At 69.7% G+C, this 27,002-nt stretch overlaps 3 protein-coding genes across 15 annotated transcripts; 1 reads left to right on the top strand and 2 right to left on the bottom strand.

The window, feature by feature from the left end:
* Positions 1-1,436: 1,436 nt before the first annotated feature.
* NEMP1 (nuclear envelope integral membrane protein 1) lies at positions 1,437-7,070 on the bottom strand. 4 transcript variants are annotated; one of them, XM_055696746.1, is made up of 10 exons: positions 6,674-7,070; positions 5,629-5,750; positions 5,283-5,391; positions 4,894-4,966; positions 4,638-4,731; positions 4,325-4,439; positions 3,879-4,104; positions 3,368-3,541; positions 2,903-3,087; positions 1,437-2,281 (listed from the first exon to the last, which is right to left on the bottom strand). In XM_055696746.1, the coding sequence occupies exons 1-9, from the start codon at positions 6,981-6,983 to the stop codon at positions 2,904-2,906; spliced, it is 1,407 nt and encodes a 468-aa protein (XP_055552721.1). In that variant the 5' UTR covers positions 6,984-7,070; the 3' UTR covers positions 1,437-2,281; position 2,903. The 4 variants fall into 4 exon arrangements, with proteins under 4 accessions (XP_055552721.1, XP_055552718.1, XP_055552720.1 ...); XM_055696743.1 differs by having other exon boundaries at positions 5,283-5,493; positions 6,674-7,000; XM_055696745.1 differs by having other exon boundaries at positions 5,283-5,493; positions 6,692-7,000.
* Positions 7,071-7,210: 140 nt separating this feature from the next.
* Positions 7,211-12,930, top strand: NAB2 (NGFI-A binding protein 2). 2 transcript variants are annotated; one of them, XM_055696747.1, is made up of 7 exons: positions 7,211-7,475; positions 9,519-10,323; positions 10,557-10,690; positions 11,225-11,276; positions 11,599-11,731; positions 11,825-12,025; positions 12,148-12,930. In XM_055696747.1, exons 1-7 carry the CDS (start codon positions 7,387-7,389, stop codon positions 12,240-12,242), a joined length of 1,509 nt encoding a protein of 502 aa, XP_055552722.1. In that variant the 5' UTR covers positions 7,211-7,386; the 3' UTR covers positions 12,243-12,930. The 2 variants fall into 2 exon arrangements, with proteins under 2 accessions (XP_055552722.1, XP_055552723.1); XM_055696748.1 differs by lacking the exon at positions 7,211-7,475 and adding an exon at positions 8,640-9,033 and having other exon boundaries at positions 12,148-12,926.
* A 334-nt stretch (positions 12,931-13,264) lies between these two features.
* On the bottom strand, positions 13,265-25,728 carry STAT6 (signal transducer and activator of transcription 6). 9 transcript variants are annotated; one of them, XM_055696631.1, is made up of 22 exons: positions 22,874-23,201; positions 21,939-22,069; positions 20,755-20,893; positions 18,766-18,849; positions 18,533-18,650; positions 18,304-18,401; positions 18,015-18,163; positions 17,712-17,843; positions 17,418-17,606; positions 17,251-17,338; positions 16,967-17,089; positions 16,698-16,790; positions 16,329-16,535; positions 16,160-16,254; positions 15,905-16,041; positions 15,639-15,785; positions 15,343-15,412; positions 14,982-15,107; positions 14,758-14,862; positions 14,556-14,636; positions 14,155-14,298; positions 13,265-14,081 (listed from the first exon to the last, which is right to left on the bottom strand). In XM_055696631.1, the coding sequence occupies exons 1-22, from the start codon at positions 23,147-23,149 to the stop codon at positions 13,883-13,885; spliced, it is 2,931 nt and encodes a 976-aa protein (XP_055552606.1). In that variant the 5' UTR covers positions 23,150-23,201; the 3' UTR covers positions 13,265-13,882. The 9 variants fall into 9 exon arrangements, 7 of the variants coding, with proteins under 7 accessions (XP_055552606.1, XP_055552604.1, XP_055552609.1 ...); XM_055696629.1 differs by having other exon boundaries at positions 14,152-14,298; positions 22,874-23,200; XM_055696632.1 differs by having other exon boundaries at positions 13,266-14,081; positions 14,152-14,298; positions 18,361-18,401; positions 22,874-23,198.
* Positions 25,729-27,002: the final 1,274 nt, after the last annotated feature.

The raw sequence follows: 27,002 nt of genomic DNA, 5'->3' as shown, positions 1-27,002 counted from the left end.
CTCCCCCAGGCACCCTGCCTGGGTGCAGACCCCGGTGGCAGGGGACAAGGCAGCCGCACACCCGCAGCGGCACAGAGGGCTCCTTCCCGGGGCTCCCAGGACCCCGTGGTGGGGATGGGGGCTTGGGTGGGAGTGGGGCAGGATGCCGAGCTCCTGCCCACCGCTGCGAGGGAAGCGGGGGCCCGGCCAGGAAACGTGGACACCTGGATCCTGTTCTTGGGGCAGGGATGAATTCAGCCTCCGCTTCCTCCCTCCTTCCTGGCAGGGGGAAGCTGGAGTGGGGAACGGGCAGGCTGAGAGGGCTGGGGGAGCCCAGACCCCCCGACAGCCCTGCAGCACCCGAGGGCTCCCACGAGGGACCATGCTGCTTTCCCCCCCACGTTCGATCTGTCCTTCACCTGTCCTTTACGTTCCAGCCTTGTTCCCCGGGGTGACCTTCACCCTCGCTTTACAACCCCGGGCACAGGGCTGTAAACCCAGCCCCGCTTATCGGAGCCCGGGGAAAGTTCACGAGAGAGGAGGTGGGGAAGGATGGGGTGAACGGGGCGATGGAGATGGCTCCATCAGGAGCTGCAGCCACTGGAGAAGGTGGCAGAGCCTCCCTCTGCACAGGGCACTGGCCCCAAGACCCCCGTCCTGCTGGGTGCAGGACCCCAGGGTGAGCACCCATGAGTGGGAGCCAGAGCAAGAGCCCCCCCGCAGGGCTCCAGGGCAGCCCTGGGCTCACCCCAGTCTTCCCTGCGGTGCCAGGGTGCCCCCGGCCAGCCCCAGGGTGCAGGGGTGCTCAGGTGCTTCAGGCTGGGAGCAGAGGGGTCCGCAACTCACCTCCCAGTCGCACAGCAGCAGTTCCTGGAGTGGCTTCAACTGGGGCTGCCTGGGAGCCGGCGGTGCTCAGCCCAGCCCAGCACCCAGCACTGGCCCGGTGCAGCCCACGGGGGGGCGGGGGGCTGGAGGGCCCTCCCTCAGGGCACCGCGCCCATCGCGGACGGGGAAACTGAGGCACGAAGCAGCCAGCCAGCTGGGAAACAGCCTCAGGCTCCGGCAGCCCCCAGCCCGTGCCCAGCCCAGCCGCACCGCCGCCACCACCGCGCTCCCCTGCCCGGCCCAGCAGCTGGGAGCAGGAACAAGCGGAGAAATTCACTTGCAGCCGAGCAAACAACGCGAGCTTCCTCCCAGGGCTGCGGGAAAGCGGGGTGACGTGCAGGGCCCGGCGGAGCTGGGAGCGCCGAGGGAAGAAGACACCAGGGCCAGAGATCCATGGCCATGGTCCTGCCTTTGCTCCGGGGCTGCCGCAGGGAGCCCAGCACCCAGGGGCCCATTCTGTGCCCACCCCCCCCACCCCCCGGCTCCAGCAGCATCCCTGGCAGAGCAAGAGCTCCCACGGGCAGGTGAGAGAGCCGAGGATGGAGCCCTAGGGGCTGGACAAATGAGACTCATTACCTACAAAATACATCTTTATTAAAAAATATAATCAATCATTGAAACATGCAGAGGGGATGCAGTAACAGAGGCTGCTCACACCAGAGCAGGCAGGGAAGCACAGCAAGAGCAGGGCAGTAAACCTGGAACAGAAACAAACCAACGGCAAAAGCTCTGGCAGGGGCAGGGGCGAGGTGGGGGCTAGCCGCAGGGACCCCGGCCCCCGGGACAGCGAGGCTGCCCGAGGGCAGCTTTATTGCTTGGAAAGTTGCATAGATCGGGGCATCCCCTCCCCAGGACCTGTGAGGGGGGAGTGGGAACGCTGGCAGGGACCCCCCCCCCCTCCCCTGCCCGCACCAGCGCGGAAGGGAGCGCGGTGCATCCCCATGTAACAGCAGGGTAGAGGCAGAGTGTAGCAACTCCAAAGGGACTGGGAGGTGCCAGCAAAGCGGGGAGGAAGGAGCACATCCACACTCATCCTCAGCCCAGGGAGCGCCCGGCAGGCAGAAGCAGGGGAAGAGGGAGGCTGGGCACAGCCCCTGCCAGGACACAGCAGCCGGGGGGAGCGGGGCGAGCGCGCGGGGCACCGAACGGACTTCCAAGCTGCCTTCTCCCGAGCTCCATGACACACACACGGTAGGGCCAGCTGAGCCCCAGCCCCACCACGAGGGATGTGCTGGGGTTTTTGGTATCCAAGGCAAAGGCACAGTCCAACCAGCTGTGCCCTTTGGCATCTTTGGTAACAGCAGGAGGAAGAGCAGGTCGTCTGCTGCCTGCTCCCTCCCCACGGCAGCCTGGCAGCGGGCAGATGCTGAGCACGCAGGTCCAAAGTTCCTCTTGTGCATGTCACCCTTGCAGGCATCTGCATGCAAGACAGACCTTTCGCTCCGTCCCCACCTCGGCAGGCAGAGACGCTCCTGGCAGAACTGGGGTGCCCCGCAGCCCAGAGGCAGCAGGTGGGGAAGAGGGGCTCCCATCTGCTGGCCACAATAGCCGTGCTGAGGGACAAGGCAGGGTGCTTCCAGCAGCCAGATCAGCACCCAGGCCTGCAAAGGAGGTCCTTGCCCCTACAATTCGTGCACTGGGAGCTCACAAGCACCCACGCCAAAAGCCAAGGTGGCTCCAGTCCACCTTCAAGAGAGGACCAGCATCCCACATCTTGTCAGCAGCCCAGTCCTCACCTGCCCTGTGGTCCCCAGCCCAGCCCGACTCCCTGCATCTCCTCTGCACCACTCAGGGCTGTGCTGACAAAAGCTTTCGTGCCTTAGCCTGGCAGGAGCTGCCTGGGGAAGATGAGGGTGTCAACCCCCCTTGTCCTCCCACCAGGCTCTGCTGCAGCCAGCTCGGGGCGAGATCGGGGGTGCTGGCAGGCAGACGCACCAGCTCTCCCCAGAAAACGGGGCTTTGTACTCTGCAGGTGTCAGGGCAGCGGGGAAGCAGCAGCGGTTCTGCCCCTCGCCTCCCTGGGCCTGTGGCAGCTGACCTCAATCAGCATCCAGGTGGTTGTGGGTCAAGGAGTAACTGACATCGTTCCCATCAAAGGAGTTGTCATCATCCTCCTCAAAGAGCTGGTCCTCAAGGAACATGCTGCTCAGGCCGTACTCCTGCTCGTGGGCACAGACCTCGTTGGGGGTGATGTGACAGGCGCCCCCCACAAAGTCAGCAAACCTGGGAAGAAGCCACAAAGAAGCCGGTTGTGCACACACGTGCCCGGCAGCCTCCGGTGAGGCCCTGGCACACAGGGAGCTGGGGAGAAGCGTTTCAGCGCCAGGACTGGGTGTTCTCTGTCCTTCCCCCGTGGCACACCCTGCTTCCGCGCACCACGGAGCTTCTGTGCCTCCACTTCCCTAACTCTAAAGCCCGATGCGACAGCACAGAGCGACCCCCGGCTTTCAGAAGCGCAGAGATGCAGGCCGGCCACCCTGAGCGCGCTGCCAGGGGACATTACCTCTTGGGAGACTGGATGCGGGAGACTGCAGTCCAGGCGGAAAAATCTGGGCTCCTGCAGTAGCTTCGAAGCTCCTCGAGGGCCCTGCGTGTCTCCACCTCACCCTGCACCCGGTACTCCTCCTCCGTCAGCAGGCGAGGGGGGCTCGGCCCCAGCCTGGCACTCTGCAGTCTCCTGCCAGCGGAGCGGCACCAGTTACTGCCCACCCAGCTGGGGCAGGACCTTGGCGCAGGCCCAGCACCGCGGGCAGCTGGGTCAGAGCTGGCAGCAGGAGGAGCGAAGCACGTCCCTCCGGCCTCAGGAGCGAGGTTCCCAGCCACAAGGAGCAGCAGGGCACTCCCCTGCACCAACCCCAGGGAAAGAGGGACACCACTCCCCCCGGGTATATCCCCCCAGGCCCAAACCCCAGCAAAAATGCCCTGGTTCTGCACCACAGACTCCATCTAGCAGCTCATCCAGGCCCAACAACGGCTGGAAATCAGGAACAAGCCAGGGTGCTTGCAGTCCTCACCTGTAGGCAGCAAAGGCCCACTGCATGGGGTAGTCCAGGTTCTTGGTGCAGATGGCGATGATCACCAAGGCCAAGGCGATGGGATAGATCTGGATGCCCGTGTACATCAGCAACAGGCCCAGGAACTGCAGGGCCCAGGAGAGGAGGTTGATGCTGCGCTCGTTCTCCAGCGGGCCGTACCTGTAGCACACGCTGAAGCTCACGAAGCCCACGAGCAGCAGGTAGCCTGCAGGAGAGCAGACACAGACTAGTGGGCTCAGCCTGGCTGACAGGAGCTGGCTGAGCAGCATCTGCCACGCTGGAGCCCCCCTCTCTCAGGAGCACAAGGGCAGTGTCTGCAGCAATGAGGGGGGAAGAAAGCCTCAGCATTTTCCACCAGCACGTTGCAGCGCCAGTAGGAGACACACAGACTGGTGAACTGGTGAGTCTGAAGGGCTCACACCTACCTAGGAGGTACTGCCAGTAGGACTTGCAGATCTCCTGTAGGTTCTTGAAGATCAGCTGAAGAAGATACAGGGAAAAGGACCAGCCTCCTGCCAGCAGCAAGTAAATATGGCTTTTCTAGGAGAGGAGATGGGAAACTCAAAGAGAGGCAGCAGGCAGCCACGGCTACCTCCTGCATTTTGCTCCACGCAAAGCCAGACCCACAACCCGGTACCCCAGGGCCATGTAGCCCAGCACTCTCACCAGAATAACTGTACAGGTGTAGAAAGGGCTACGGCTGCAAGGTCTCTCGCTCCGAGACAGCCTGACACTCACCTTGGGCATGACCTTGGACATCACATAGACAAGGATAAGCAGCGAGGTCAGCAAGCCGAAACTAATCCCAGCCGAGTAGTAGAAGAGTTGGCTCCTGCAAAGATCACACGCGTTTACAAGGTGTTTTACAGCTCATGGATGCCTGTGCACAAACACACCTGCTGGGAGCAACCCCCTGAGAGCCCGCAGAGCCAACCAGGCACAGCCCACCCAACCCTCCTCGTCCCCAGCTCACAGGGGAAAGGAGGCGACTTACCTGCTCAGCACGTCCCCGCAGAAGAACAAGAACAGGCCCAGGAAGAAAACCAGGAATAGCTTAGGGTCAAAGCCTGGGAAGAGAGTGAGTCCAGGTTGAGATGAACACTGGCACGGGGCTCTCCAGGTTGAGCTCCAGCCTGCCACATAGTCACAAGGACAGGGAAGGGGCAGCATCCCAGGGAAACCTCCGACAAGTGACCTAAATTCCCCCCTTACATCCCACAGACAAAGACACGCTTCCCTTTGCAAGCCCATTTTCCTTCCCCAGGAAGGAGTTTGCGCGCAGACCACGAGCTCCCTCGGCCACATTCTTGCTGCCCCCCGACAGTGCTGGTGCAGCCAGAACCACCTCCCACCCCAGGAGCCCCCGCCACGGAGGAGACGTACGTCGAAAGAGGGTGACGCAGTACGTGGTGCCAGCCTCCAGCAGCTCGACTTTCAGGCAGGTTTTGTTGCTGTAGAGATCCACATCGATGCTAGTGTCATTCAGCTTCTCCTTCAGGAAGGAGAAAACAATGTTCCACATGTTGAATTGCTTCAGCTTCTCCTCGCTGTCCACCTGAGTGACTTGGATCATCCGGCTGCTGTTGATCCGGATCTGTGCAGGGGAGGGGAGCAAACGGGGGCATGGCCGCAGCCGCCGGAGGGGCTCAGCCCAGCCCCCAGGACCAGGACCCAGAGAAGACTGGGTCTCTGGGACAGGGACTGGAGAGGACCTGCCTTCTCCTCTCACCTGTGTCCTTGTCCATATGTCGTGCCATTGCGGGACACGCGTGTTGGTGTAGCAGAAGTGGTGAGGAGCTGCACGATGGTAAGCTTGGCCCTCGCGGAGCGGGATGACAGACTCCTCGGCATCTGCGCGACACAGAGCAAAGGGATTCCGTAACGCAGACGGAATGAGAGGCCCCTGCTCCCAGCTGCTTCACCCACCACAACACACGGGTCCACTTTCCCATCCCGGAGGCCCCCAGTTAAGCGTGCTCCAGACACAAGCCCTTCCTCTGCCTTGTTCTTTCCTGGATAACGCTGCTCCTGGCACTGTCGCGGCAGCACCAGCTCCCCCCCTGCTCCCTTTCCAGCGTCACCCCTCGTTCTAGAGCCGGCTCCATCTCAGGGAAACCTGCATTCCCGTACGGCTCCCGCATCCCACGGCGGGCCCGGCTGCTCCGGCAGGTCCGCCCGGCAACACGCTGGAAGCCCGGTCCCCAGCACCCTGCGCGCAGCACCGGGCCGCAGCTGCCCACGGCCACCGTGCTGTGCCGTGCCCCGGCGGTGCCGTGTGCTCCCCCTAGACCGGCGGGTGGGCACCGAGCCCCGAGCCGCGGCCCCTCGCCCGGGGATGCAGAGGAAACACCCGGCGGCTTCCCGGGAGGGGCTGGCCGGGGCGGGGGGCTGCGCTTGGACCGGAGATGCGTGGGGCGGGAGGGAGGGAGGGAGGGAAGGCCCTCGGCTGCACCGGGCAGCTCCCCCTGTGCGAGCCCCGGCTCCCCGACCCCCGGAGGGGCCACCGGAGCCCCCTCGGGCCGCTGCCCGGGCCCGGCTGGGTCAGTGCCGCCGCCAGCTGTCCCGCTCCCGGCCGGGGTCGGCCCTCTGCCGCCGCGGGAACGTCGCGGGAGGCAACGACCCCAGGCTGGAGCCCCTTGCTCCCGGTCCCGGTTCCAGCCCCAGCCCCCCCTCCCCTCGCACCGCCATGTGACACGTGACGCCCTCGCCCCGCCCGGTGCCGTCGCCCCGCCCGGTGCCGCCGCCCCGCCCGGTGCCGCCGCCGCTCCGCACACCTGCGCCGCTCCGCACACCTGCGCCGCGCAGCGGCAGCGGCAGGAGCAGCAGCACCAGCGCCGCCAAGAGCCGTTGCCGCCCCGGAGCCGGTTTCATCCCTCCCGCCGCGGCCGCACCAGCCACTTCCGTTTCCGCCCGCTCGGCAACGGCCGCTGAGGCGGCGGCGGAGCCGACGAGAACGGCGCGTGCGCGTGGCGTCATCGCCGAGCGACGGCCGAGCTGACCAATCGGAAGGACTGTCGCGGCCCCCGCCGTGTTGACTGACAGGGCCTGCAGCCTATCAACGTAGCGCGGGCAGGAACCAGCCATGGTTCCGCCTTTGGTTCTACGATGACCGACGGGCGCGCCATTCAAACCGGAGGGCCGCCCAGCCCGTGGCAACCTCGAGCCCAGCCTTAGTAACGGCCCTGATAGGCACGGCCCTCAGCCTATCAGAGAACAGGCCCGGCCCGCCACGCCCTCCTAAGTCCCCTCGGACTCCGCCTGATTGACAAGCGCCTCCTCCTATCAGGGAGCGGTCTCACGTTGTTTTTATGCAGGGGCCACGCGTGGGGGAGCGGCAGGTCCCGCCCCCGGCCCCGCTCCCCGCCGGCTGTGTGGCCGCGCCGGGTCGGGGCTCCGCGGGGCCGGGCCCGGGACAAGGGGCCCCGCCTGGGGCCAGGGGCAGCCCAGGGTGTCGCGTGGGGCCGGGGCGACCCCCGGCAGAGGGGGGATGGGGGGAATTCTGCATCCCACGGGCGAAGGCTCAGCTCGGTCGCGGGGGGGCACCGTGCCCGCCCTGCGTCCCCCCGTTTCTCCCCGGTACGGGCCGCGTCCCTTCCCCCAGCGTGGGGGAGCAGCGGGGAGGCGCGGGGCGCCGCCATCCCCGGGAAAGGGGGGGTGACCTCCCCCCCGGGCGGGTCCCTCCCCGTGGGGCGGCGGGCGCCAGGACGCCGGGTGCGCCGGCCGCCCGTGGGCGGGGAGCGGGCTCGGGCAGCCCCCCCCCCCGGCCGTGGGCGGCGGAGCCGGGAAGCGGCGGGGCCGTGGGCGGAGGATGTGCGTCAGCCGGGGGCAGCGCCGGGCCTGGGAACGGCCCCGCCGCGCTGGACGCCTGGTCGCGGGGGGGGTGGGGGGCGTGGGAGGGGCGGCCGGGCGGGGATCAAGTTGGGGGGAGCGGGACCCCCGCGTCGGGGACCGTGCTCGTGGGGGAGCCCCTGCTGTCCCCTGCCAGCGCCGGAGACGTGCCATGTCCCCCCCGCTCCATCCCCGCCATGTCCCCCCCCCAGCCCCGGGCAGGATCGCGCGGGGGCGGCTGCATCCACGCCAGGCGCCCGGTCTCACCAGCCGCAGTATAAATAGCGCTGAGCCCCGCAGGGCCGGCGGGGGGGCCGTGACCCTCCCGCGGGGGCGGGGTGCTGCGGGCGGGGGGCTTCGGCGTGGCCCCCCGACAGCACCTGAGAAACCTTGTCCCTCCGCTCCCCTTCTCGCTGCTCTGGGCCAAGGCCTGCGCCGTGGGGGTGGGGGTGTTCGTTCTGGAGCCCATCGATGGCAGCCGCTGCCCGCCGGTGACCGGCGGGGGGGAACGGAACTGAGGCCGCAGCGGGCTCTGGCACCCGGGGCCGAGGGGGAAATCCCGGGAGAGCGGCGGGGTAACGGAGCCGGGATGCTACGGGAGCCGGAGATGCTGCAAGCGCGGCCGGCTGGACCCCGGGGAGGGGGGGCGGGAGGGTCCCGCGTGCACGGCCCCGTGTGCCCCAGCCTGGGGTGCTGGGAGCCCCCGCGATGGCCGGGCACCTGCAGGGCCGGCGGCGGGACCCCCGGCCCCGCGTCCCCTCCTCCTCCGGGAGTGTGCTGCCTCCCCCCCCCCGGCGCCTCGCGTGTCCCCCCCGCCCCCTTTCCCGCTGCCCCCCCCCCCCCCCCCCGGCAGAAGCTGCCCGCGCTGCGGGACCCCCGGTGCCGCCGTAGCGGGGCGCCGGTCCCCGCTCCCCCCGCTGCCGCTGCGCCTCCCGGCCGGTGGGGGGGAGGGGGGGGGGGCCGGTGCCACCGCCCCCGCCCGCTGCCCCCCGCCCGCCGCGGCCGCCCGCGCTGCGCTCGGCGGGGGCGGCAGCCGCGGGATCCGCCCACGGGGCCTCCCACGCCGCGGCGCAGCCGGGGCCGCTGCTATTTCACGGTACCGCCCGTGTGGGCGGCCCGCAGAAGCGGCGCGGCGCGGCGGAGCGAGCGCGCCCGGCCCGGCCGTGGGACCCCCGAGCCCCGGGACCCCCCCACCCCCACCGGACCCAGCGCCCGGCGCTGTCCCCGGAGCCCCCGCCGCCCCCCCGGAGCGCACGGCGGCCGCGCACGGGGCGGGCGTAGCGGCCGGAGGCGGCTCCAGCCGGCGGTGAGCGGCCGGGAGGGGATGGGGGGGGAGTCGGGGAGACCGCGGCACCGGGATGGGTCCGGGGCACGGGTGGGGGGGGCACCGAGCAGGGCGGGGGGACCGGGGATGGATGGCCCCGGCGGAACCGGGACAGCGGCACATCGCCGGCTCCGCGCCGTCGGGGATGGGGAGGGGCTGGGGCAGCCCCGGACGCGTCCGGCCCCACTCGGGGGCCCTGGGGGGTCAGGGGGATGGGCACGGCACCGGGAGGGGGGGGGCATTCGAGTCTGTGCCGTGTCCGAGGGAGCTGTGGCTGTGGGGTCCATCCCACCCCGGGGAGCACGAGTGGGCCTGGGCGCCCCGTGGGGTTTGCACCCCGTGTCACCCTGGGGTGCTGCCCCCCCCCCTCCCCACCACCCCGTATCCCCGGGCCAGAGAGTGGGGAGGGGGCTTCTCCTGCGTGTCCGTCTGTCCCCCGTGTCGTGACCCATCCGTCCGTCCCGCAGGCTCGCCATGGCCCTGCCCCGCACGCTGGGTGAGCTGCAGCTGTACCGGGTGCTGCAGCGCGCCAACCTGCTGGGCTACTACGAGACCTTCATCCAGCAAGGGGGGGACGACGTGCAGCAGCTCTGCGAGGCGGGCGAGGAGGAGTTCCTGGAGATCATGGCGCTGGTGGGCATGGCCACCAAGCCCCTGCACGTCCGCCGCCTCCAGAAGGCCCTGCGCGAGTGGGCCTCCAACCCCGGGCTCTTCAGCCAGCCGGTCTCGGCCGTGCCCGTCAGCAGCATCCCCCTCTTCAAGCTCTCCGAGGCCGGTGGGCGCAAGGCACTCAGCAACGGGCACACCAGCCCCAGCGAGGCTGTGGGCAAGGGGGGCGGCAGCACCGGGACGCCCCCGGCACGGAGCCCCACGGAGCCGGGGGAGAAGCTGTCACCGTCGGCGGCCCCGCCGTGGCCGGGGAGGAGCACCCCTGAGTCGGAGGGAGGCGGGGATGAGGAGCCGGGGGGTCCCCCCTTTTCCCCGGGCGGGAGCGGTGGCGAGCAGCCGGTGGGCACGGAGGTGCTGGAGCCGGAGCTGGCGCGGACGGTGGCGGAGAGTGTGGAGCGGCTGCTGCAGAGCTGCCCCCGGGGCGGCGAGGCTGAGCTGCGGGCGCTGATGAAGCTCAACAAGAAGCTGGCCAAGGCCGTGGGGCACATCTTCCAGCTGGAGGATGGCGACCGGCACAAGGAGGAGGAGATCCGCCGGCACAGCGCAATCTACGGCCGTGGCGAGGCCCGGCGCCGCGAGGGCAAGCAGCTCACTCTGCACGAGGTGGGCGGCACGGTGGGGTCCACGCTGGAAGGTCCTGGGGGTGCGGCGGCTCTGGAGGTGGTGGGGGGTGTCAGGCTCTGATCTGGGGAGGAGGCTGCGGTGGGGGCTCCCGCATGGAGCGGGTGGGAGCCGGGTTCTGCTCCTGCCCAGGTGGCACCAGACCCAAGCATCACCTTTGCCGTGGGGTCGCGTGGGTGCTGCCGTCCCTGCTCACGCTTCATCTCTGCCCCCAGCTCATCATCAACGAGGCGGCCGCCCAGTTCTGCCTACGGGACAACTCGCTGCTGCTGCGGCGCGTCGAGCTCTTCTCGCTCTCGCGGCAGGTTGCACGGGAGAGCACCTACCTGTCCTCGCTCAAGGTCGCCAGGTGAGCCTGGACCAGGCAAACCCCCTCCTCACCGGGCAGGGGGGCCTGGCCGTCACCCCCTCTGCGCCCCTGGGTGCTGTACCACAACCCAGCGCTTCTGGACGGGGATGGGACCCCACGGGGCCAAGTTCTCCTTCCCGTCTTGTCAGGTGTTTTCTGCCTGACCTCGGGGTGTGGGAGGCAGAGGATGGCTGGGATGCCTGGCGCTAGGGGGAGGGGGATGCTGCTGGGTGGGGGCGCCCCATCCCTTGCCCCCTTCCCCAAAGCCCCTGCCCGCCGCGTGCCGTGGCCAGGCTGCCTTTTCCCTTCGCTCTCCAGCTGCTCCCCCCTTTTTGCCACCCCCGGCTTGATCTGCGCCAAAGCCCCGATCCGCGCTGTCCCATGGCACCGCCCTGCCCGGGCAGCCGCCCACGCTTGCCACCGTGGCTGGCACTGCCCGCAGCGTGGCGGGAGCCCGGGCGGCCCTGCCTCTCGTGGGGCCCCTGCACCGCCGCCCCCACACCTGACACAGCCCCTTCTCCCCCCGCCTCGCAGGGCACATCCCGAGGAGAGCGGAGCCACCGCGGCCAAGCGGCTCAAGCAGGAGGTGGGTGCCCACCCAGGGGTGCCAGGGGACACGCGCCCACACCCGCGTGCGTGGGGGTGCAGGCACGTGGGGTGCGCATGCACATGCAGGTGTGCACACCTGTGAGCGTGGGCGGGAGCTCGCCCACGCGTGGGTGGGACGGCGCGGCGTGCCCGGGGCTGCCCACGCTGCCTCTGGCAGGTGGCGAGGGGCTGCGGGGCGGTGGCCGTGGGGCTGGTGCTGCCTGTGCAGCCGCGGGCACCCTGGGGTGGGTGGCACAGAGCCCCCGGGCAGGATGGGACCCTTCTGTGGTGCCCTGTGCTTACCTGTGCACTCTTGGCAGGCGGGAGAGCAGAGCCGCCCTGAGCTGCTGCCGCTGCCGGTGGGGCCGGAGCCCCCCGGGGCTGGGTACCGAGCCAGCCTGGAGGAGGACGCGGGCAGCCTCTCTGGGGAGAGCCTCGATGGCCACTTGCAGGGTGAGTGGGGGTCCCTTCCCCTCCCCAGGGTGCCTGTGGGCTGGTGGTGGCCGCCCCCCCCCTTGGCACTGACTCTTGCCCTTCTGTCCCCAGCGGCGGGGGCCTGTCCCCGGCTGACACCGCCGCCCGGCATGGCCCCCGACGTGCCCCTCGGTCTCCCCCCCCACGGGCTCTGGAGTCGCCACATCCTCCAGCAGACGCTGATGGACGAGGGGCTGCGCCTGGCCCGGCTGGTCTCGCACGAGCGTGTGGGGCGGCTCAGCCCCTGTCTGCCAGGGAAGCCCCCGGGACCAGGTGAGCCCCCACCGGGCCGGGGTGGGGGTTTGCCGTGGGGTGGGGGTTTGCCGGGGGGCTGGGGGGCCGGGCTGTCTTCTCCCTACGGTAGCCCTGACGCCGTCTCCCCCCTCTCCCCGCAGAGTTCGAGGACGGGCTGGCGGAACGGGGTCCTCCAGCCCCGCCTGAGCCCCCCCGCGGCGCCATCAAGGTGGAGCAGGAGACCAGCCGGCAGTGAGGCCCCCGCAGCCCCCCGCCACCATTAACGAAGCAATAACGTGCTGGGGGACGGGTGCTGGTGGCGCGGCGGCAGCGCTCCGGGCGCAGGGAGCCGGCGAGGACTTGGCCACAGCCCCCCCAGGGCCCCCATCCCCTCCCGCACCGACGCTCTGGTTACCTCAGCCGCGGCGGGACGTGCCCCCCCCCGCAGCAGCAATACCCTTGTCCCTGCCAGGCTCTGGGCCCCCGCCGCCCCCCCCGGGGCTGGGAAGCCGTCGATGGACTCGAACCCACTGTACAGCCCCTCCTGCCCGCGCCGGGGCTGCCTGGCCCCCGCCGTCACCCCTCGTGCTAACCGTGTCAACCCCCCCCCGCCCCCCGCCCAGGCCACTTCGGGCAGGCGAGCCGTGTCCCCCGGCCCCGTCACTGCGTAGGGACAAGCGTTTCACCACCAGCACGTGAGCCGCATGCAGCACCGCGTGCTCCCGCGTCAGCGCTGCCGCCCACGCCGGGCACACGGTGCTGGCGCGCAACAGCCCCGCGCGCGCCCCCGCAGCACCCACGCTCCAGCCGCCAGCCCCCCTCCCCGCAGCACGCACGTGCCGGCGCACCGTGCACACGCGTTGCGACGCCCCCCCCCCCCCACCCCCAACGGCACCGCATCGCTCACGTTCAGCGTTACCCCTGTAAATACCCCCACCCCCACCCCCCCCGCAGCAACCACAGCTCAGTGCCAGCGCGCACCCCCCTGCCCCGCACGCCTCCCCGCAGCACACCTCCGCCCCCCCCCCCTCCCCCCCCTCCCCGATTACCTGCGTGCACTGCCATGCATGGTCCCTGTGCCATGGGGTGTCACACATGCAGTGGGGTGTCACACGTGTGCACCCCCTCCCAGCACGAAGCAGGCGGTGTTCGACGGGCACCGGGGTGGTGCTGCCACCCCCCTCCCCCCGTTTCTGCAAGCCGTGCCCAGCCCCGGGCCCCTCCCCCCCTCCCCTCTTAGGACTGTGTGGTGTCTTTTTAGAGCATTAGCAATTCTTCCTTTGTAACGTGTACAGTAGATTATTTATTTTGTTATTTTGGAATAAAACTTTATTTTATGGCTTATCTTCCTGCCCCCAGGCTCCCTTCTCCCTGCTATAGCCCCGCTCCAGGCTGGGTTGGGGGAGGGGGGTGGGGTGTCACAGCTCACAGACCCCCCCGGGTGTGCAAGGTGTCTGCCCCCCTTCCCAGGCCGCTGCAGGGGGTCTCGGTGCCCCCCGACACGCAGCGGGCTGGTACCTCTGCGCCGGTGTGTTTCCCGCAGCCGCCTGCCACCCCCGCAGCTGACTCATCGCGGCCCCCGCGGGGCTGAGCCTGGCGGCGTGGGTGGGGGGCACCCACGCAGGTCAGGGCTCCTGTGCCTGCCCCCCCTCACCCGGCACCTCCCAGGCCCGCGGACCCCAGCCTGGCGTGGGCGGCAGCGGCTCCGTACTCCGAAGTGCAGCATATACACAAGGGGGGGGACAGGGTGTTACCCAAAGTGCTGCCCCCCCCCGCTGGAAAATCCCCCCCTCCCCTGCCAGAGTTCCCACCCTGGCACAAGTGATATTGAGTCCAGGAACCCAAACAAGGCTGGGGAGGGGGTGTCACAGCCCAACATCCCCCCCAGCAGCCCTCTCACACGTGCCCTGGCCGGATACTGTCGTCCCACCGAGACTCCCCCAGACCCCAGCAAGAGGCGTTGGGGCTGGGGTACCCGCCGCGTGGCAGGGGGGGTGGGAAGGGGGGGCACAGTGCAGGGCCCTCCAGGGACATCTCCTGCAGGAGGAACTGGTCCAAGTCCGAGCTGGGCGGCAGGTCCATGCTGGGTGGCATCCTGGGGGGAGAGGTGACAGGGTGACTTGGGGCAGCTCGCCCTGGCCCCCTGCGGACCCCCCCACGCTTACCACCTTGGGGAGCTCTGCAGTGGCTGGTCAACCATCGGCGGGAATGGGCCCAGCTCGGGCATCTCCTCGTCCTGGGGCTCCGGTGAGGGGCCCCCCGACAGCAACTGTGAGGCCTCCCCCGTTATGTACTGGTTGGGCATGAAGGGCCTGGGGGGCAAAAACCGGAGGGGGGGCTGATGCAGGCCATGGGATACCCCCCCACGCCCAGGCGTGTGTGCCGGCCCCAAGGCATAGCGGGGGGGAAGTGCTTGGTTTGGGGGGGACGGGATGGGGGGTCTTGCAGGGAGCACTGGTCAGCTGGGGAAGGTCACCCCAGGTGTGCCTGTCCCGGGGCTGCGCCGCGGTGGGGAGAAGTGGGGGGGCAGATGGGGCTGCCCCCTCTCTGGCCGCGTGCTGGGTCTTACAAGGGGTTCCTGAAGGCAAGGTCCTGGCAGCGGGGCAGCGCGGGGTCCACAACCAGGGGCGGCGAGAGCATGGGTGATGTGCTATGGGGAGGAACAGCGGGAGCACTGAGGGGTGGGGGGAAACGGCACCTGGCCCCTGCCCGAGGGCGGGGGGGGGGGGGGGCTCACCCTGCCCCCCACCCAGCACCAGCACCGTTCCTACCTGGGGAAGGAGGACCTGAGGCTGTCTGAGGCCATGATGTTGATGTTGCTCTCAGCTGTGGGGTAGCCCGTGGGGATGGGCTGGGGGCAGAAGGGAGCAGGGGGGCTGCAGGCGCAGACACAGAGGGGTTGGCATCTGAGGGGCTTCCCTGCCACAGCCCCCTGCACCCCAGCACGTGCGAGGAGGGCAGGTCTGCCTCCGCCCGGGCATCGCCGGGCACTCACCAGATGGGGCTGAGCACCGACTGCAGGCTCTCTGGGGGCAGCTCGGGCTGCAGCACGGGCAGGCTGAACATCTGAGCCTGGGGGGCGTCGGGGGGGGCCCCGGCAGCGCTCTGGGGCTGCTGGTCCCTGCAAAAGTGCATCATCCCCATCATCCCAGGCAGGGCTTGCACGCCACAAGGTCCAGCCTCTGAAGAGGTGCACGTGCGAGCCAGCGCTCGCTCGCAGGCGTGCTCCGCCGCAGCTCGGGACACCCACGGCAGGTTCCTCGCTCCCAAATGCCCCCCTGTTTCGCCCGGCCAGAACGCCCCGGCCCAGCAGCGATGCTCGGGCCGGCTGGTGAGGTCCTTGCACGCACACCCACCTTTCGCTTTCCACCGTCATCTTGATGGCGGTGGAGACGTAGCCCCGGCCATCCTTGCCTGTCTGCTCTTCTGCTCAGAGAGGAGAAGCATCCATGAACCCCCACCCCAGCACAGGGCCGTGCCACGTCAACCCCCTCTGCCAGCACTGGCTGCCCCTGCAAGCTCTGGGGCCAGAGGGGACCTGGGGGAGACCCCAACCCCCTCCGCCCTCCCAAGCCCTTCGGCTTCTCCCCACAGCACTGCTGGGGAGGCAGAGGCGAAGCCCAGGGCCCATCTCTGCCCCGCCCCCACTCACTGTTGTAGTGACTCCCAAATGCCTGGTCCTTGGGGGTGTTGGGGTAGAGGTTGCGGAGCTGCCCCAGGTCCCGGATTCGGTCACCGAGGGACCGGATGGACAGGTCCTTGGCGGAGAAGGGCTGGATGTTCTCCACCTGGCTGGAGCCTGCGGGGAGATGCAGCACGGGGCTCCACTGCCTGGTCCCCGTAACGCCCAACATCTCCAGGTCACAATGACACCCCCCTTTCGCGGTGCTGAGCGCAGCCCCTGTCTCCCCATCTCACCATCCTTGCCCCGGATGACGTGAGCGATAGTGACGCCCCCGATCTCCGAGTCACTGAAGCGGAGCAGGAAGGTCCCGTCAGGCTCAGTGCTCAGGAGCTTGCAGACGTACTGCTTGCTGATGAAGCCGATGATGAGCCTAGAGGGACGGGCAGATGGGGGAGTGGGCCAGGGCCAGGGGGGAGGGGAGGGACCGGGATTCCCCAGCTCTGGCCCCGGGGCAGACGTGAAGCCCCGCTCTGCCCCTGGGCACCCACCTGTCTGACCAGTAGCTTTTGAGGCATCTCTTGGTGAGGTCAAGGACTCCATCAAACCACTGCCAGAAGGTGAATCCTCGACCAGGCAGGATCTCCTGGGGCAGAGAGGGTGTGAGGCTCCCCAGGGCCACGCCAGCGCCTGCCCACCCTGGCCAGCCCTCCCAGTAACCTTGTTGAACTGGGCCCAGGAGACGCTGCGGCTCTGGAAGTCCTCGAGGCTGGCGCTGTGGTCGTTGAAGATCTTCTGGGCCAGGAAGAAATAGTGCTCCTTGAGAAGCCCCTTGGTGGTCTGCACCTCTGCCATGAACTTCAGGTTCAGTGTATCACACATCTTCTCCCAGGGCACCCGCTCGGCCACCATGAAGGGCACCCGGTCCTGCAGCAGGGTGGGATGGCATCAGGCCCCGCCGCCCCAGCCCAGCCCACCGCATCCCACCCATGTGCTGTGGCTCCTGCTTCAGCCCACCAGACCCAAGCCCAGCGTCCCGGCCGCTCCTTCCCCCACCCCCTGCCCTTCCCTTGGGCTCGCGGCACTCACAATCTCGGAGAAGGCGTTATCCCACAGCACGGTCGCTTTGGCATTATTGTCCTGGTTCCCGTGGACGATGACCACGATGGGCAGAGACAGGACCTGGGGCAGAGCGCAGCCCCCTCAGCCCTGAGGGCACGCCAAGGGAAGCGGGGCTGGCTGCCCTGGGACCCTCCCAGCCCAGCACGGGGCTCCGCTCCCAGCTGTCCAGGACAGCTCGTCCCATGGGGGACAGCTCAGCACCATCCAGACCCATCCTGCAGGAGAGGGGCAGGCACCTGGAGGTGGATGGAGAGGTTGCTGGGGGTCAGGGTCACGGTGGTGCTGAACAGCATGGCACACTTCTCCTCCGTCACTGACTCAGAGCCCTTCCGCTCGCAGCGCTTGATCTTCTTCAGCAGCTGGGGAGGGAGAGCGGAGCGTCACCCCTGGGCAAGCACCGGCCTTGGGGCCCCCCAGCCCACCCCCCACCAGTGGCTCTGTCACGGGGCCTCCCAGCCCCCCAGCCGAGCCGCCAGCCCATCCCGCAGCCCCTGCACGGCCCCTCGCTGGTGGCACTCACCACGTTCTTGAAGTTAGCACAGCAGGTCCCACTGGTGGGGTTGGTCTCCAGCGCCACCACGTTATGCATGATGTCTCCCGTGCTCTCGCTGGGCAGAGGAGGGGGTCAGGGGGGGAGTGGCAGCACGGCAGCCCCCCCGCCCCCACGCTGGCCGTCTGGCTGCTCACCTGAGGGCATTGCTGTAGGCGCTGAGCGCCTGCTCCCGTGCCTGCTTCTCCGTCACCATGTCAGCCCGCACCATGTAGGGCTTGGACGATGCCTTCAGCAGCTGGGGGCCCAGCAGGAACCGGACGCTCGCCTGGAACTTGGTCTGGGTCTTCAGCACCTGCGGGGGCTGCTTCTCCACCAGGAAGGAGCTGGGGGACAAGGGGAGACAATGGTGCCCAGCACAGCACCCCCGCCAGCTCTGCCACCAGCCCCTGCAGACCCACCTCACCCCTCTGCCCCCCCCAGCCTGTTACCTCTTGACCAGGCTGGATAACACCTCACTGAAGCGCTCCAGAATCCGGGGCAGCAGCTCAGCCCCCAGCTCCGTGCTCGCCGCCATCACCTGCTGGTGCAGCTGGAAGTAAACCTCGACCAGGTTCTCGCACCTGCCGAGGGGATGACGGAGAAAGGGGCACCCTCAGCCAAGGCAGAGCTGGACCACCCCCACCCCCACCCAGAGCCCCTCAGGCCAGTGGGCTCCCCATTCCCGGGGGAGCAGAGCAGAGGGAGCAGGAAGGTTGCTCTGGGTTCCCCAGCCCTGCCCCGCACCACCTCACCTCTTCTGCAGTGGAGATAAGTTCTCCTCGAAGAGCGCCCCATTCCCAGCCAGCTGCTGCTGCCTCTTCCAGATCTGGATCCTCTTCAGCACCTGCTGCTTGGCTGCCTCCAGCTCTTTCACGGCCTCCAGGATCAGGGTGGGCAGCTCCTGGGGGGCAGCACCGGCCACGGGGCTCTGCATCGCACCGCCGCCCCCCCCCAAGACCCACAGCCCTACAACCATCCCCGCAGGGCACCAAGACCCCCAGAGCCCTGCGCTGCCCTCCCTGCCCCAGAGCTGGTCTGCACCTTCCCTGGCAGGCAGGGCTGCTGGGCTCCCCCCGGGTGCCCCGGACCCCCACTCACACTCTCGGGAGGTTTCGCTTCCATCTTCAGCTGCAGCGAGGCTGTGGGGGAAGGATGGGGCTGGTGTCTGCACTGCGCCGCCCAGCACCCCGGGGAGGGTGGCATGCCGCCTTTGCTGCGCGCCACGGCAGCCCCACGCCGAGCAGGGACCCATCCTGCCCCAACCCCTCACCTGCAGCACCATCCCGCAGCGCCTGGATCTCGCGGACGCGGTGCTGCAGCCGCTGTAGCCCCAGGCTGAACTTCAGCTCCTCCTGGCGCCGGTGGAAGCTGAGGGGCAGGTGACGGTCCTGGGGCAGAGCAAAGGGGGTGAGCAAGGTCCTGAGCCGGCCCCGTGCCTCGGGGTGCTCCAGGAGGGGGACGGGGACCTCGGGGTGCCCCAGGAGGGGGACGGGGACCACGCACCCTCTTGAGCACAGCGGCCTTCTCGCCCTCCAGGATCGCCTTCAGGACGGCCACCAGCCGCAGTGGGTCCCGCCGGTAGGTGTTCTGCAGGGGGCCAAGCCCAGGGCGTCAGGGGGACAGGACGCACACCCAGCCCCAGCCCCCTCCCCACCCCGTTCACACGTTTCGAGCCCCCTTCCCACAGTGAACCACGCTAAGGCAGACTCCGAAGTTTCATGACCCAAAACACAGGACAGACCACAACTTGCTGCTGTTCTGACGGAGCTAATTTCCAGCTTTAAAACCACTTTAAACTGTGCATTAAAAAAATATATGAGTCAACTTCCAATTAAAAAAAAAAAACAACAAAACATCGAACCAAAGCAATTTCTCTGTTTCTGCAAGCATCTCCCTGAGACTCACCAGCCTGACACCTGGTGAAGGTTCTCCCAGCTGCCCTGGCCCGGGTGGGTCGATGCTTTCCACCGAAAACAGAGAGGAATTTCCCTGCTGGCTCCGGCTCCCTGCGCCCTGCGCCAGCTCCTCCAGCCTTTGTGCATTTCCCAAATTAGCTGCTTCCCAAAACAGCAGCAGAGCGCACGGGTGAAGTGCCGGACTGACTGCCGGACTGCCAACGTGCTCGACAGCTTCCCGTGCCGGCCGGGAGGCAGCTCTGTGCCCGACCCCCCCAGCCCCCCCACACCTGCCCCCCATCCTGATGCAGCACCAGCGGTGCTGGGCTGGCACGGGGGCTCTGCCAGGGCAAACCCTGCCAGACCCCGGGGGTTGGGGGGACAAAATCCGGGGGTTTGGCTTCCCACCAGCCGGTTTCCCACCCCACTCACCCCGGCTGCTTCCCTGGCCCTGCGTTCACCCATCTGGTGGGCGAGCACCCAGCCCCCACCCCCACGCGGCAGCACCCACGGCCAGCGCGTCCCCTCCTCTCTGCGGGGCCAGGTCGGGACTGGCAGCGAGCTTGGGAGAAAGGAGGGTTTGCTGGTTTTCTCTTGTGGGATGAGGGACGGTCCGAGGAGGGAACATGGGAGGGTGGCTCTTCTTGAGCATTTAAAATAATAATAAAAAAAAAATAAACACCCTAAGCTGAAACATCTGTGTGTTTTCCTACAATTGCAAAAAGCAAAGCAACAATCTGGTTTTGGACAATTACCCTGTTCCCCAGAAGCTATGACTAAAGCTGACCCCTTCCCAAGTGGTGAATATTAAAAATGTCTGTTACCAAAAAAGCAGGGCTTTCAACCAGAACGGGGCTCTGGGAGCGAGCACCACTCAGCCCTTACGCAGGAGAGAGAGTACAGGGGTTAAATCTGCAATCACAGAAGGTGGAAGAGAGACAGAAAGCAATTCAAACAGACCTTGATAAACAGAAACGGCCCAGAAAAAGAACCCCGGCGTACACACGCACACCCGGCAGGAGGAAACGCAGCAGAACACACGGCACAGAGGAAGGAAAAAAAATCAAACGCTCAAGCAGAAAATGGGGAACATCTGGTGAGGCAGCCAGCCGGGTGCTGGCAGCTGGGGGGAGCGGGGCTGGGGGGGCTTCCCCGTGGGGACAGGGGCCGGCACAGCGCCTGGGAGGATGTGGCCGTGGGGGGCAGCCCCCCGGGGAGCTGCGGAACCGTGGTGGCGAGGGCAAACCGGACAGCCCAGCGGGCAGGGTGGTGTGGGGAGCCGAGGGGAACCGCAGCTGCGGCCGTGACAGCCCCAGTGCCGCGGCGAGCTGGGGGTCAGCCCCTGGATGCAAACAAACCCCCTTCTGCCCCCCTGAAGTGCCCCAAAACCCCCAGTCGCTGAGACCGCACAAGCTCGTTGCGCACAGATGGCGCCGGCCTTGAAGCAGACGCCGAGGGGGAGCAGCCCCCGGCCCCTTCGAGCAGCGCTTGAACCAGCAAACGTGAAATACCACAAAATAACCCCATCTTCCTGGGCAGCCAGCCACGACCCCAGCGCCACACAGCCCCGAGGGTCCCGTGCCCGACCCCCACGCACCTCAACGCCGCTGACTTGCTGGAGGATCTGGCACTGCTGCCTGTCGCTGCTGGCAGTGCTGCGGAGCTTCTCCAGCATGGCCGAGAGCATCCCGCCGGCCACGCTGGTGCAGAAGGCGTCTGAGCCATTGAGGAACTCCCTGGAGAGAGGAAAGCGGTTTGGTGGACGGGCAGGAATCCTCCACCCTCCCCTGTGCGACCCCGACCCCCATGCTCGCTCCGGGGAGGAAGGGGACACCCGCCTTCCTGGTGCGTAACCCGGTGCTGCTGGATTTTTAGGGGAAATTTGCTGCATGGACGGGGTGAACTGCGCACTGAGCAGGGCAGGGCAGTTCCCTGGAGAGGACACGACCTCCCGAAACCTCCCCCACATGTTCACCCAGCTGCTGCACGTCTGCCCACCCGCCCCCACTGTGCCTCATCCCTGCAGCGTGACGCCCACCGAGCGACGTGCTGTGGGTCCCGGAGCCACACACCACGGACCAGCCCCCCTCGCCCACTGCTGCACCACAGCCTTCTGCACCGCTCCTCTGGCCGGAGAGCATCGGCACCGCGCACGGCGGCATGGCCGTGGCCCCACAAGGCAGGAGGATGGGCCGGGGGGGCCTTTCCCGCAACGACCGCACAAAGGAGAAGCTCCCCAGAAAGCCTGGCCGAGCCCGGCACGGGGCCAAGCAGTGGTGGCCGTTACGGGGGCTGGGACCAGGCTGCACCCACGGCTGCTGCCACCCCCAACACAGAGCGACACAGCGCAGACGCCGCGGGCACTGGCGACCCCGAGCAGCCCCACCTGGACGGCTGCACTCTCTGCCCATGGGTCCAGGAACTCCACTGGTGTCCAGTCTGGGGTCCTGAGACCCTTCCTGGGCTACGCTGCAAACACGCCTGCCTCCACCCCTGTCCTGCCCTGCAGCCCCGACCCCCGGACAGGACCCTCAGACCAACACCGTGGTCCTGCCACTGGCCCCGACACCCCCTGCAGACCCCAACCCCCTCACCCACCTCGCCTGGGCCCATGGATGGGGCCCGTCACCAGCACCCACCTCCACCAGTGCGTGCAGACCTGATGGGTGAGGCACTGCCCAGGCTGGGGACCCCCCCCAGCTCAGCTCACCGACGCTGACCCGGGGCGCGTGGGGGGCCGTGCCGGGGCAGGACAGAGCCCGCAGGCACCGGGGGACTCACCAGGGCTGGTTCTCCAGCCAGTCGGCCAGGAGACAGCGCAGGCTGCGGGGAAACTCTGTGAAGAGGCCGCTGAAGTCCTCCGGCGGCATCTGGGAGACGATGCTCCAGAGGGACATCTTGGGAAGAGTCACCTGCGGAGAAACAGGAGAGGGAAGGTGAGCGGGGTGACTCGGGCGCCGTGGGTGGCTGCTACACCCAGCCACTGCCCATCCCTCGTCCCTCTGCTGTCTGAACCTGCCGCTCAGCCGGGTCTGGGCTGCTGGGGTGGAAGAGGAGGAGGAGGAAGCCCCAACCCAGGATCAGCCTCTTGGGCAATCCTGGGCAGGCAGGCAGCCCACTCGCGCCTCAGTTTCCCACATTTCCAGAGAATCCTGCGGTCCCGCCACAGGTGATGCCCAAGGACGGGCGCTGCCAGTCCTGCAGCAGGAGACGGGAGAGCCGCCAGGAGCAGGAACAGCACAAGACCCCAGCGCTCGGCGAGGCTGCTCTGCTGGGGTGGTCTCACCGGAGTGGCCTGGCTGCTCCTCAACGCCCCCCCAGCTGCCCTCCCCCCCGAGGAAGGCACCTTCCCCAGGCCCCAGACGCCCCCCAGGAGCGGGAGCTCTGAGCTGGTGGAAGGCACGAGGACTGGAACGAGGCGCTAGGTAGAAACCCCCCAGGGAAGGCCTGGGCTGGGGGGTCACGTCCCAGCCTGGACCACGGGTGTTGTTCCCCCCCGCGCCCTGAGCCGAGCATCACAACCCTGACGGTCCCTCCCCCTGCCCAGCACCGGCCCCCCAGCACCACTGGCAGCCTGCCCCATCCTGCCCACGCTGTGCCTCTTCCCGACAGCTCCCTCCCTCCCCGCATGCTCACACCCCCCGGCCCCGCACCTCTGGGCCCCCCCGGGGGTCCGGCAGGCGACGGGGGCCACCGCACCCCCGGCCCCAACGCACCTGGCTGCCGCTTCCCCCAGACCCGGCCGGGGCAGGGGCCAGATCCTGCGGCAGGGCACGAGGCACCGGCAGCTCACCGCCCAGCCGCGGCGCCTCCGGGACCCCCGCCCCCCCACCCGCCCAGGGTTGGCTCCTCGTCCCCCAAAGCCAAGAGCGAGCGGGAGCCACGTCACGCGCCCTGGCGAGCAGCACGTTCCCCACGGCCTGGCCACGCTGCCCGAGCCCAGAGCCGAGGCGCAGGGCGGAGGTGGAGCTGCCGGAGACTTTGAGAAACATGCGAGGGGAAGGAAGCCAACATCACTAGGGCAACATGGCGGGGTGTGCAAAACAACCGCGACGCAGGCCCGCGCCCGGCCCCCAGCCCCGCGAGGGACCCTGGGGACAGGGGTGCGCCCCGGGCCGGTGGTGCGGAGCATCCCTCCCGCGGGGCCTGGGCACATGGGGGGATCAGCCGCGCCAGGTGGTCCCGCAAAGCCCCACGAGGGCGGAAGAACCGCAGCGGATGGAGACCCAACCCCGGGGCACCCGTCCCACCCCCGGGCACCCCTCCCACCCCCCAGCGCGGCGCTTCGGGGGTGGCCAGAGCAACCAGCCCCCCATGCACAAAGCCCCCCGGGGGGGTCAACATGGGAAACACGCTCAGCGCTGCCCGCGCCCCTCAGGGCCCCGGTGATGGTCGGTGGCGGCAGGCAGAGGAGTGGGGCAGGAGGGAGCAGCAGCGTCCCGCTCTGTGACCCCAGAGCCACCACCCCTGTCGTGTCCCCCCCCAAAAAAACCCTGTATTTCTGCCCAGCCCCGGGTGGCAGCTGCTGGCGGGTGGGGGGCAGCCCAAAAGCCGGAGCTGTCCCCAGCCCCCCGCTGGCCCAGGGGACACCAGCTCAGGGGACACCAGCTCGGGGGAGTCCGGGGGGGACCGGCCCATCCCCCGCTGGCACCAGTCAGGGCAGCGCCCTCAGCCCGGCCGTGCCCTGCCCCCCTCCCGTCCCCATCGCCACCTTTGCCGGCTCTGCTCCTCCTGCGCCCGCCCCAGCTCCCGTCACGTCCCCCCAGTTCCCGTCACTGCACCGGGCTTCCTGGAGAGGAAACCCAGGATCGGGCCCCGGGGGTCTGCTCCGCCGGGACCCCACCGGCGCTGGGCAGCGGCAGGGACCGATGTCCCGCTGGGGGGACAGGCAGCCGCCGGCCCCACAGCCCGCGGCGCACCCACGCGTGCCCCACCGCAGATGCCCCCGCGTGTTCCGTGGCCCCAGGACGGGGGTCCCGCTCCGGGGGGCACCACCTGGGGAGACCCCGCGGCTGCCAGGTGCCCCCGGCCCGGCGCTGGGGCAGGATCGGGCACCGGGCGGGGGGGGGGGGAAGCAGCCACCTCGGGTGGCCCCAAGCCCCCCCCCCCCCCCCCCCGCCACCTTGCCGAGCCCCCCCGGAGCAATGCCTTTCACTTCCTCCTCCTCCACAGGGGCTGCTGCACCTCGGGGGTCCCCCGGGCTGGCAGGTGGGGCGGGGGGAGCCCAGGTGCGGGGGGGGGCTGGGTGACCCCCACACCCCCAGCGCGGGTTTCTGCTTACTCACCGCCCCGCCCCGCGCGCCCGTTACTCATTAACCACCGGCACTTCCCGGCACGGACCGCAGCCCCCCCCTCCCCCACGCCTGGGGGTCCGGGGCTGCCCAGGGACCCCCCTCCAGGCTGGCGCCCCCCGGCCCCGGGCGATTTCCCATCCCTGCGCCCGAGGCTGAGCTGGGGCTGCAGCACGGGGGTCCGCGCGTCCCTCCGCGCCCCCCGCCCCCCCCGGTGCAGGGGTTTCCCGGGGGTTTCCCAGGACGCTCGGAGGGTCCCAGCGCCCCCCGCCCAGGACACCCGGGCTCGGCGCTCGCTTTGCCCCGCGGGGTCGCAGCCGGGGGGACCCCTCGCTGCCTCTCGGCGACCCCGTTTCCTCAGCATGGGGGGGGGGGGGCGCCCAGGCCAGGGACCCCCGATCCAGGCAGCGGGACGCGGGGTCCGGGCTGCCCACCCTCGGCACCGGGAGGAGGAGCGGGACCGTCCCCGCCCCGGGGGATCCAGGCTGGATGCGGCCCAGGCGCCACCACGGGCCCGTCCGCGGGGTCGGGGGACTCAGGACCCCCCCCCAGCCCCGCCAGGGGCTCCTGCTCTGCCCCACGCACCCGCCACCGCGGCACTGCGGGGCCCCGCGCCGAGCGCCCCCCTGCCCGGCCAAGGGGAGACCCCCGCAGCCCCCCTGCCCACAGCCCGCCCCCCCCCCCCCCCCGCCCCCCAGCGAGGACACGGCCCCGCTCCGCTGCCCGGGAAGACCCCCGTGCCCCCGCGGGGGCCGTGCCGCGCTGCGCAGCCCCCTGCCCCGGCCGCAGGAACGTGCTGGCTGGGCAGCGCCCCCCGCCCCGAGCAGCCCCTGCCAGCCCCAGGGACAGCGGGGCTGGGCGGAGGGTACCGGGGAAGCCCCCTGGCCCACCGGCACGGCCGCAGCACCGGGCCCCCTCCTGCCCCGGGCGGGATAAGGATGGCCCGCACCGAGCCAGCGAAGCTCCCCCCCCGCCCGCAGCAGCCCGGGCCGCCCCACTGCCACCGCGCTCCCCCCGCCCTCAGGGATCGGGCCCCCGCGCCCCCTCCCCGCGCAGGGCAGGGAGCCGCGCGCCCGCCCGGGCCCTCCCGCGGCCGGGACCCCCCCCCGGCCCCGCCGGTACCTGCGGGAGGCGCCGCTGCGGGGCGGCCGGGCCGGGCCGCGCGGTCCCTCAGTCCATGGCGGCGGCTCCGCTCGGGCGGGAAGTGCCGGCGCCAGGAAGGGGGAGGGGACGCGGGGGCGCGGGGGGGCTCCGGGACCGGCACCGGGACCCCAGAGCTGCTCCGCAGCCACCCTGGGCCTGCCCCACATCAGCCCATCGATCCCCTTGCCCCACATCAGCCCATCTATCCACCGCCCCACGCCCGCCCCACATCAGCCCCATCTATCCTATGCCCCACGCCCGCCCCACATCAGCCCCAATCTATCCCAAACCTGCCCCACATCAGCCCCATCTATCCCACACCTGCCCCACATCAGCCCCATGTATCCCCTGCCCCACGCCTGCCCCACATCAGCCCCATCTATCCCACGCCTGCCCCACGTCAGCCCCAATCTATCCACTGCCCCGTGCCTGCCCCACGTCAGGCCCATCTATCTAGTGCCCCACATCAGCCCCCGTCCATCACCTGCCCCACACCAGCCCCCATTACCTACTGCCCCACACCTGCCCTGTATTGCCCCCCCCGCCCCACATCTGACACCCACCCACGGTCCCGCTCCTGCCCCACATCAGAGCCCCCAGCCCCCTGGCCGGGCTCCCCTGCCCCCCCACCTGTTCCAGGGCAGCCGAGGGGGTGAGCGCTCCAGGTCGTGCCCACCCCGTGCCCGGGGGCCTTTGCTGGGGACGCCCCCCTCCGCGGAGCCGGGCCGTGGTCCCCCCCTGCCCCCCACGGCTTGACTGCGTCCCCGGGCTGGGTCTGCCCCACAGCTGCCCCCGGGCTCTGCCCCCCTCCCTGCCTGTGTCTGCTGCTGCCGGGACATGGGGGGGGTCCCGGGAGGGTGCACGGGGCTTAAGGGGTGCGCGCTGCGCGGGGGGGATGTTGTGTATGGGGGGGTCACGTTGCACGCGGGGGGTCGCTGCACGGGGGGGTCCCCGCGAGGGGCCGGACCAGCCCGTCCCCCGCCCCGGGGGCTCCTGAAGGCCGCCCCACCACCCCCCACCGGCGCGGAGGGGCCGCCCCGCGCAGCGCCACCCGGGGCCGCCAGGGGGCGCTGCCGCACCGCCGGTGCCGGGTCCCCCCGTTCCCCCCATCGCCCCTCGCGCCGCTGCGCCCGTGGCCCCGTTACGGGCATCACGCGGGGGCGCGGCCCCCCCGCCCGGGGGTGCCCCCCCCTCGCTTGCCCCTTCCTGCAGCGCCGGGGTCCCCTGGGAGGCCGGCCCCCGCCGTGGCGCGGGAGAGCCCTGGTTCGGGGCTGAGCAGCATCCCCGGAGGAGCTGGGGAGCCTGGGAAGGGGCTTCCCGGCCCTGCCCAGCCCCCCGGGTCCTTGTGAACCCCCCCGGGCCCCCTCCGGCTGCGGGGCCTGGGACCCCTGGGGGCTTGGCCCCTGTGCTG

Source organism: Falco cherrug, chromosome 19, assembly GCF_023634085.1.
Source record: "Falco cherrug isolate bFalChe1 chromosome 19, bFalChe1.pri, whole genome shotgun sequence".
Lineage (NCBI taxonomy): Eukaryota > Metazoa > Chordata > Aves > Falconiformes > Falconidae > Falco > Falco cherrug.
The sequence above is the reverse complement of the archived record's forward strand: the minus strand, read 5'-3'. Positions and strand labels throughout refer to the sequence as shown.